This window comes from Pseudophryne corroboree, chromosome 4 (genome assembly GCF_028390025.1).
Source record: "Pseudophryne corroboree isolate aPseCor3 chromosome 4, aPseCor3.hap2, whole genome shotgun sequence".
Taxonomy (NCBI): Eukaryota; Metazoa; Chordata; class Amphibia; order Anura; family Myobatrachidae; genus Pseudophryne; species Pseudophryne corroboree.
The window spans coordinates 446,420,727-446,431,187 of NC_086447.1; the positions used below are offsets into that span (position 1 = coordinate 446,420,727).

At 47.0% G+C, this 10,461-nt stretch overlaps 1 protein-coding gene across 1 annotated transcript; it reads right to left on the reverse strand.

Annotated features, from left to right (window-relative positions):
* Window positions 1-7,237: 7,237 nt before the first annotated feature.
* SMIM8 (small integral membrane protein 8) lies at window positions 7,238-9,805 on the reverse strand. Its single transcript, XM_063919671.1, has 3 exons — window positions 9,720-9,805; window positions 7,722-7,921; window positions 7,238-7,537 (listed from the first exon to the last, which is right to left on the reverse strand). The coding sequence occupies exons 2-3, from the start codon at window positions 7,857-7,859 to the stop codon at window positions 7,379-7,381; spliced, it is 297 nt and encodes a 98-aa protein (XP_063775741.1). The 5' UTR covers window positions 7,860-7,921; window positions 9,720-9,805; the 3' UTR covers window positions 7,238-7,378.
* Between the last annotated feature and the right edge of the window lie 656 nt (window positions 9,806-10,461).

Genomic DNA, 10,461 nt, shown 5'->3' on the forward strand with positions numbered 1-10,461 from the left:
CTGGCTTTGACCAGGGTAGGAATGACCTCTTCCGGAATGCCTTTTTCCCTTAGGATCCGGCGTTCCACCGCCATGCCGTCAAACGCAGCTGCGGTAAGTCTTGGAACAGACATGGTACTTGCTGAAACAAGTCCCTTCTTAGCGGCAGAGGCCATAAGTCCTCTGTGAGCATCTCTTGAAGTTCCGGGTACCAAGTCCTTCTTGGCCAATCCGGAGCCATGAGTATAGTTCTTACTCCTCTACGTCTTATAAGTCTCAGTACCTTAGGTATGAGAAGCAGAGGATGGAACACATACACCGACTGGTACATCCATGGTGTTACCAGAACGTCCACAGCTATTGCCTGAGGGTCTCTTAACCTGGCGCAATACCTGTCCCGTTTTTTGTTCAGACGGGACGCCATCATGTCCACCTTTGGTATTTTCCAACGGTTTACAATCATGTGGAAAACTTCCCGATGAAGTTTCCATTCTGCCGGGTGGAGGTCGTGCCTGCTGAGGAAGTCTGCTTCCCAGTTTCCATTCCCGGAATGAAACACTGCTGACAGTGCTATCACATGATTTTCCGCCCAGCGAAAAGTCCTTGCAGTTTTTGCCATTGCCCTCCTGCTTCTTGTGCCGCCCTGTCTATTTACGTGGGCGACTGCCGTGATGTTTTTCCCACTGGATCAATACCGGCTGACCTTGAAGCAGAGGTCTTGCTAAGCTTAGAGTATTATAAATTTACCCTTAGCTCCAGTATATTTATGTGGAGAAAAGTCTCCAGACTTGATCACACTCCCTGGAAATTTTTTCCCTGTGTGACTGCTCCCCAGCCTCTCGGGCTGGCCTCCGTGGTCACCAGCATCCAATCCTGAATGCCGAATCTGCGGCCCTCTAGAAGATGAGCACTCTGTAACCACCACAGGAGAGACACCCTAGTCCTTGGATATAGGGTTATCCGCTGATGCATCTGAAGATGCGATCCGGACCATTTGTCCAGCAGATCCCACTGAAAAATTCTTGCGTGAAATCTGCCGAATGGAATTGCTTCGTAGGAAGTCACCATCTTTACCAGGACCCTTGTGCAATGATGCACTGATTTTAGGAGGCTCCTGACTAGCTCGGATAACTCCCTGGCTTTCTCTTCCGGGAGAAACACCTTTTTCTGGACTGTGTCCAGAATCATCCCTAGGCACAGCAGACTTGTCGTCGGGATCAGCTGCGATTTTGGAATATTTAGAATCCACCCGTGCTGTTGTAGCAGTATCCGAGATAGTGCTACTCCGACCTCCAACTGTTCCCTGGACTTTGCCCTTATCAGGAGATCGTCCAAGTAAGGGATAATTAAGACGCCTTTTCTTCGAAGAAGAATCATCATTTCGGCCATTACCTTGGAAAAGACCCGGGGTGCCGTGGACAATCCAAACGGCAGCGTCTGAAACTGATAGTGACAGTTCTGTACCACGAACCTGAGGTACCCTTAGTGAGAAGGGCAAATTTTGGACATGGAGGTAAGCATCCCTGATGTCTCGGGACACTATATAGTCCCCTTCTTCCTGGTTCGTTATCACTGCTCTGAGTGACTCCATCTTGATTTGAACCTTTGTAAGTGTTCAAATTTTTTTAGATTTAGAATAGGTCTCACCTAGCCTTCTGGCTTCAGTACCACAATATAATGTGGAATAATACCCCTTTTCTTGTTGTAGGAGGGGTAATTTGATTATCACCTGCTGGGAATACAGCTTGTGAATTGTTTCCCATACTGCCTCCTTGTCGGAGGGAGACCTTGGTAAACCAGACTTCAGGAGCCTGCGAAGGGGAAACGTCTCGACATTCCAATCTGTACCCCTGGGATACTACATGTAGGATCCAGGGGTCCTGTACGGTCCCAGCGTCATGCTGAGAGCTTGGCAGAAGCGGTGGAACGCTTCTGTTCCTGGGAATGGGCTGCCTGCTGCAGTCTTCTTCCCTTTCCTCTATCCCTGGGCAGATATGACTCTTATAGGGACGAAAGGACTGAGGCTGAAAAGACGGTGTCTTTTTCTGCAGAGATGTGACTTAGGGTAAAAACGGTGGATTTTCCAGCAGTTGCCGTGGCCACCAGGTCCGATGGACCGACCCCAAATAACTCCTCTTCCTTTATACGGCAATACACCTTTGTGCCGTTTGGAATCTGCATCACCTGACCACTGTCGTGTCCATAAACATCTTCTGGCAGATATGGACATCGCACTTACTCTTGATGCCAGAGTGCAAATATCCCTCTGTGCATCTCGCATATATAGAAAATGCATCCTTTAAATGCTCTATAGTCAATAAAATACTGTCCCTGTCAAGGGTATCAATATTTTTAGTCAGGGAATCCGACCAAGCCACCCCAGCTCTGCACATCCAGGCTGAGGCGATCGCTGGTCGCAGTATAACACCAGTATGTGTGTATATACTTTTTATGATATTTTCCAGCCTCCTGTCAGCTGGCTCCTTGAGGACGGCCCTATCTATAGACGGTACCGCCACTTGTTTTGATAAGCGTGTGAGCGCCTTATCCACCCTAAGGGGTGTTTCCCAACGCGCCCTAACTTCTGGCGGGAAAGGGTATACCGCCCATAATTTTCTATCGGGGGGAACCCACGCATCATCACACACTTCATTTAATTTATCTGATTCAGGAAAAACTACGGTAGTTTTTTCACATCCCACATAATACCCTCTTTTGTGGTACTTGTAGTATCAGAAATATGTAACACCTCCTTCATTGCCCTTAACGTGTGGCCCTAATAAGGAATACGTTTGTTTATTCACCGTCGACACTGGATTCAGTGTCCGTGTCTGTGTCTGTGTCGACCGACTAAAGTAAACGGGCGTTTTAAAACCCCTGACGGTGTTTCTGAGACGTCTGGACCGGTACTAATTGTTTGTCGGCCGTCTCATGTCGTCAACCGACCTTGCAGCGTGTTGACATTATCACGTAATTCCCTAAATAAGCCATCCATTCCGGTGTCGACTCCCTAGAGAGTGACATCACCATTACAGGCAATTGCTCCGCCTCCTCACCAACATCGTCCTCATACATGTCGACACACACGTACCGACACACAGCACACACACAGGGAATGCTCTGATAGAGGACAGGACCCACTAGCCCTTTGGAGAGACAGAGGGAGAGTTTGCCAGCACACACCAAAAACGCTATAATTATATAGGGACAACCTTATATAAGTGTTTTCCCTTATAGCATCTTTTATATATTTCTAACGCCAAATTAGTGCCCCCCCTCTCTGTTTTAACCCTGTTTCTGTAGTGCAGTGCAGGGGAGAGCCTGGGAGCCTTCCCTCCAGTCTTTCTGTGAGGGAAAATGGCGCTGTGTGCTGAGGAGATAGGCCCCGCCCCTTTTTCGGCGGGCTCGTCTCCCGCTCTTTAATGGATTCTGGCAGGGGTTAAATATCTCCATATAGCCCCCGGAGGCTATATGTGAGGTATTTTTAGCCAAAAAAGGTTTTCATTTGCCTCCCAGGGCGCCCCCCTCCCAGCGCCCTGCACCCTCAGTGACTGCCGTGTGAAGTGTGCTGAGAGGAAATGGCGCACAGCTGCAGTGCTGTGCGCTACCTTAAGAAGACTGAGGAGTCTTCTGCCGCCGATTCTGGACCTCTTCTCGTTTCAGCATCTGCAAGGGGGCCGGCGGCGAGGCTCCGGTGACCATCCAGGCTGTACCTGTGATCGTCCCTCTGGAGCTAATGTCCAGTAGCCAAAGAAGCCAATCCATCCTGCACGCAGGTGAGTTCACTTCCTCTCCCCTAAGTCCCTCGTTGCAGTGATCCTGTTGCCAGCAGGACTCACTGTAAAATAAAAAACCTAAGCTAAACTTTTCTAAGCAGCTCTTTAGGAGAGCCACCTAGATTGCACCCTTCTCGGCCGGGCACAAAAATCTAACTGAGGCTTGGAGGAGGGTCATAGGGGGAGGAGCCAGTGCACACCACCTGATCCTAAAGCTTTACTTTTTGTGCCCTGTCTCCTGCGGAGCCGCTATTCCCCATGGTCCTTTCAGGAACCCCAGCATCCACTAGGACGATAGAGAAATCGACATTGCATTTATTCTAGAGCCTACTAGGCTAATGTCTCTTTGAGCATCTCTCATATACAGGACAGCGTCTTTTATATGCCCCAGGGTCAGCAATATAGTATCCTTGTCCAAGGTATCAAGTTCCTCAGATAAGGTATCTGTCCATGCTGCTACAACACTACACATCCAGGCCGACGCAATCGCCGGCCTTAGTAAGGTACCTGAATGTGTATAAATGGCCTTCAGGGTACCCTCCTGCTTTCTATCTGCAGCATCTTTTAGGGTGGCCGTATCCTGTGACGGCAGGGCTACCCTCTTGGATAAGCGTGTTAAAGCTTTGTCCACCCTAGGGGAGGATTCCCAGCGTAACCTGTCCGTTGGCGGGAAAGGGTACGCCATAAGCATTCGTTTGGAAATGTGCAGTTTTTTATCTGGAGATTCCCAAGCCTTTTCACATAACTCATTTAGCTCATGTGAAGGGGGAAATGTCACTTCTTGCCTTTTTTCCCCATACATATAAACCCTCTTGTCAGGGACTGGGGTTTCCTCTGTGATGTGCAACACATCCTTCATTGCTATAATCATATAACGGATGGCTTTAGCCAATTTAGGCTGTAACTTTGCATCATCGCAATCGACACTGGAGTCAGAATCCGTGTCAACAATTTGGGATAGTGGGCGCTTCTGAGACCCTGACGGCCTCTGCGACATAGGATCAGGCATGGGCTGAGACCCCGGTCCAATCGGGTGTCGGCGACCCCACATTCATTTGTTCCCGCTCTGCTTCCACAAAGTCTTCCTCGTCAAACATGCCGACACAAGCGTACCGACACACCACACACACAGGGGATGCTCTTTTCGAAGACAGTTCCCCCACAAGGCCTTTTTTTAGAGACAGAGAGAGAGTATGCCAGCACACACCCCAGCGCTATATGTCCAAGGAATCACACAGTAACTTAGTGTTAACCCAGTAGCTGCTGTATATACTGTTTTTGCGATTAATTTATGTGCCCCCCCTCCCTTTTTACCCTCTTCTACTGTGTTTCTGCAGGGGAGAGCCTGGGGAGCTTCCTCTCAGCGGAGCTGTGCAGAGAAAATGGCGCTGGTGAGTGCTGAGGAAGAAGCCCCGCCCCCTCAGCGGCGGGCTTCTGTCCCGCGTTTCTGTGTAAAAATATGGCGGGGGCCCATGCATATATACAGTGCCCAACTGTATATATGCCCACTTTTGCCAAGAGGTCTCTAATTGCTGCCCAGGGCGCCCCCCGCTGCGCCCTGCACCCTACAGTGACCGGAGTATGTGGGTGTAGTGTGGGAGCAATGGCGCACAGCTGCAGTGCTGTCCGCTACCTCAGTATGAAGACTGGAGTCTTCTGCCGCCGATTTCGAAGTCTTCTTGCTTCTGTCACCGGCTTCTGTCTTCCGGCTTTGCGAGGGGGACGGCGGTGCGGCTCCGGGATCGGACGACAAAGGGTGAGATCCTGTGTACGATCCCTCTGGAGCTAATGGTGTCCAGTAGCCTAAGAAGCAGGACCTATCTTCAGTGAGTATGGCTGCTTCTCTCCCCTCAGTCCCACGTAGCAGAGAGTCTATTGCCAGCAGATCTCTCTTAAAATAAAAAAACCTAACAAAATACTTTCTTTTATAGCAAGCTCAGGAGAGCTCACTAAGTAGCACCCAGCTCGTCCGGGCACAGATTCAAACTGAGGTCTGGAGGAGGGAAATAGAGGGAGGAGCCAGAACACACCAGAATCCAAATTCTTTCTTAAAGTGCCCTGTCTCCTGCGTCTATTCCCCATGGTCCTTACGGAGTCCCCAGCATCCACTAGGACGTTAGAGAAATGTGTTTGCAGGCGCTCTGCTGCACAAGCGTTCGCACTCCTGCAAAGCGAAAATACACTCCCCCGTGGGCGGCGACTATGCGTTTGCACGGCTGCTAAAAACTGCTAGTGAGCGATCAACTCGGAATGACCCCCAATGTACCTTAGAGATAGGCTTGATTTTGACTTACACATCGCTCTAAGGGAGTAATTCTGAGTTGATCGCAGCAGGAATTTTGTTAGCAATTGGGCAAAACCATGTGCACTGCAGGGAGTGCAGATATAACATGTGCAGAGAGAGTTAGATTTGGGTGGGTTATTTTGTTTCTCTGCAGGATAAATACTGGCTGCTTTATTTTTACACTGCAATTTAGATTTTAGTTTGAATACACCCCACCCAAATCTAACTCTCTCTGCACGTTATATCTGCCCCCCCTGCAGTGCACATGGTTTTGCCCAACTGCTAACAAAGTTCCTGCTGCGATCAACTCAGAATTAGGCCCTAAGAGTTCTCCACACCTTTTAGGAGGGCAGTGGAATAATTAGGAATTACTGGGCCTCATAGCAAAATGTGGAGGTTCTAAGTGGCACTTCTGATGAATATTGACCAACCAATTTACAGCGCGTCCGGTTTCTGATTTTAGCTCCACTATAATTATTCTAATTAAGAATCATAGTGGAGCACAAAGCAGACAGACTGAGAAGGGCACCCACTATTCCCGTATTGCCGAGCATCCATGGATGTTGCTACCCTCCTGCTCAAGGGTAATTTATCATTACCAAAACCCCTCCCTAGCAGCTATAAGTCTATAGAGACCTTTTGCCACTTTGGGGTAACAGACTTTGAAATATTTTATGACGTTTGCTCCACATATAGCTAAGGTTCACTACGAAGTCCTGCCCAATATCACTAAACACTCAGGGGGATATTCAATTTGCCCGCAACGATTGCGGGTGTAAAGTGTCGCCGCCGGGGCTATCTAATCAGCCCCGATAAGCCGGCGCGTGCCGCGGCTTATCGGGGATTTTGCTTTGCCTATTTCACCCGAAAATACACAGGTTTCAATGAACCTGTGTGTTTACGGGTGTAACTGCACTCGTTACCGGCCGAGCTAATTAAATAGCCCGACAGCAGCACCCGAAGAAACATTGGTGGTTTTTATTCCCGATGTCTCTTCGGAGGCAAATTGAATATCCCCCTCAGTGTTACCTGCTCTGACAATGAAGTGATGACATCAGAACTCACTGTTAAGGCAAATATAATTTACAGGTGGTAATACATTTATTAATATCATGTGTGTACTATAACAAAGTCACAAGCTGGATTCTTCTTAAAGTGTTTTTAGCCTGATGAACCACATGAACGACACTATCCAAAATAGACTTCAGTTTCCTTTAATAGCTCTGTAATATACACTATATTGGTTTTATTGTCCGTTTATTTTCATTTATTCCTTATGTTTTTGCTGCAATCTCTTGCCCAGGATTCACTCACTATCCAGAGGGGTAATCATTACAACTCAGTCCCATTTAGAAGTTTTCCTTCTTGTGTATCTGTTTCCTTCACTGTCAATTGCTTCATATAAGTCTTTTTTATTTTCCTCGGTTGCGTGTAAATAAGCAATATAGCCAACACAGATGGTGATTGACAAAAGTCCAAATGCCATAATTGGCTTATTCTGTAAAACAAGAAAAATATGATTTGTTAATGGTAATCAATCAGTCCTACTATTCGAAATAGTAATTTCCACTAAATTCTACATGTAGACAACGGGAAACTTAAAGTGGCAGCTCTGGAGACAGTATTATTTGAATGATGTATTATACGCCTGCAGATCATACAATTCAGAGGTTATTCCTTACAGGTTTAATAAAGAGCTCAGGATTGACAGCTCGGAACAAACTGGTTGTCTTCACCCCTCTGAATCCAGGTGTCCGGAAATCCTTCTCTTTAGGGGCATCACTCTTACTACCCGAAGGCTCAGAGGATGATGATGACATCGTTAGTGACAGGAATAGGGACTGTTACTGATTGCTTCAATGTTCTGGATTTAGATTATGATCTAATAATGTGAACAAAAATAGCAAGTAAAAATAAATCATAAAGATGAATTAGTGAAAAATGTATTATTTTATTTAATATCAGTTATTTATATAGCGCACACATATTCTGCAGCGCTTTTACTGAGAATATTTGGCCAATCACATCAGTCCCTGCCCCAGTGGAGCTTACAATCTATGGGGGGGTCATTCAGATCTGATCGTAAATGTGCTAAATTTAGCACATCTACGATCAGTTACTCAGACATGCGGGGGGACGCCCAGCACAGAGCTAGTCCTCCCTACATGCCTGGCCCTACCCCCCCCCCCCCCCCGCACAGGTGTGATAGCATCGCACAGCGGCGATGCTTTTGCACCCGCTGAGTAGCTCCCTGGGCAAGCGGCTACCCGCCACGTCCTGGGTCGCAGCCGGCGTCACGACCTGCCGCGGCCCGCCCCTGCGACGGTCTGGACACGCCTGTGTTGTCCAGACTGTGCCCCACCAACGACGTTCTAATGTCGTTGGCACACCCCCTCAAGCACCGCAACCGCCTCTGCCTATCAATCAGGCAGAGGCTTTCGCATATCACTGGGCTTCATGGGGTGCGCGAAGGGAAACTAGACGCTACCATACCAACTGCAAAACCATCTTGTCAGCCCTCTTCTGCTTCATTACATCATAACTACTCCCTGGCATGTACTGTATTCATGCAAATGATGAATAACGCACGGTAGCCTGTGGTTCTATATACTGACGTGTGGAAACCAGGTAAATGAGTATTTGGGTCGGGACGCTGACCTTATTAGCGTACAAGAGAGATGATTCCGCACCAGTCAAAAAAAACCACATAAAAGCAAATGAAATATATAACCAAAGTTTAGACAGTCAAGGGCGATATTTCTAAATGAAGTCACTCTTGTGGTGCACCCTGAGTCAAGCAGTAGTACTATTCAAACAGGATAGAGGAGAAGTAAGACTCTTTTGTGGGTGCACTCCTGAAGTTGATTTACAATGATCAGGATATGATGAGAGATTTAAAACATACACTTTAATATATAATTAAAATAAGATATCCACAATTTATGAGTTTATTTTGGTGATTACACAATACACTTGTAATTCTAGACCAAAGTCTTTTACACTATGGGAGGGATTCAATTATTTTCACCCCTTTCCACACTCGTTCTGTTTCTGCCCTCAGGGACGTTATATCATTATGTCAGCTCGCTACGCCCGGAGTAGCGAGGCACCCAACCCTTTATACAGTAAACCTGATTACTATGGGCGCAATATGCGCGATAACGTAGATCATTGTTTGTCTTTTAAATTGTGGATACCTTATTTTAATTATATCTATAAAAGTGTATGTTTTAAATCATCTCTCATCATATACCCTGATCATTGTAAATCAACTTCAAGAGTGCACCCACAAAAGGGTTTTCTCCTCTATCCTCATCGGATAGTAACGCTGATCTTATTATCCGGATGTTAGTGCAGCTTTAAGAAAGAGACATTGTTTATATTTCTGCCCCACCGCGTCATCATGATGCACCCACAAGCTATCTACGTGCCTGGCTGGGTGGTCTTTAGTAAGCCCGCCTGGCTATAGCAGAAATAACACTAACATGATCTCCCTGTACACACAGCACAAGTGTCCAGTACTAGACTATACATCGTAATCACATCACACACAGTATGTGACACTAGCCGTGCGCTCCCATTCCAGCCCATAAGTGCTGTATTATGTATACTGTATGCAGAATGACAAAGTATAAGTGTAATTGGTGCCTGTCCCACACACACTGCACGCCGATACATACAGTGAGGCACATACGTGCCGGACTGCCCAGGGTCATGCTCTCCTCCGCTACAGGAAGCGTGGCAGCCAGCGGTAACACTGACCGCTCTCTGCCGCCTCACTAGTAGCGCAGTGACACCTGGTGTTTGGAGTGTGAACTGCCTGAGTACCTGTGGAGTAGACCATATAGCCGCGCTTACCTGGTACCCGTCTCCTGTAATTACAACTATTCTGTATATTTGAATACAATTGATTTGCGACATGGAATAATGAAATCTCTGTTACTGAGACCAAAGAATTTCTTGATTGATATATCTCTTATCCAGAAAAATCCGTTTAGGAGGCTTGGAACACTTTTTGTGTTTTGGTTCTGGTTCTATGCCGTGTTTTGGATCTGGATTGGTTTTGCCAAAACCACCCTTTCATGTTTTGGTTTTGGATCTGGATGATTTTTGAAAAAAAACATAACAGCTAAAATCACAGAATTCGGGGCTCATTTTGATCCTACGGTATTATTAACCTCAATAACATTCATTTCCACTCTATTTTGAACACCTCACAATATTGTTTTTAGGCCAAATGGTTGCACCGAGGTGGCTGGATGACTAAGCTAAGCGATACAAGTGTGCGGCACAAACACCTGGCCCATCTAGGAGTGGCACTGCAGTGTCAGACAGGATGGCAGATTTCAAAAATAGGCCCCAAACAGCACATGATGCAAAGAAGAAAAACAGGTGCAATGAGGTAGCTGTATGGCTAAGCTA

Coding starts and splice junctions, on each gene's coding strand:
- SMIM8 (XM_063919671.1), bottom strand. CDS start 7,859: ATGTCATCATCATCCTCTGAGCCTTCGGGTAGTAAGAGTGATGCCCCT. Junction 7,538..7,721: donor CTGAGCTCTTTATTAAACCT/GTAAGGAATAAC, acceptor CTTGTTTTACAG/AATAAGCCAATTATGGCATT.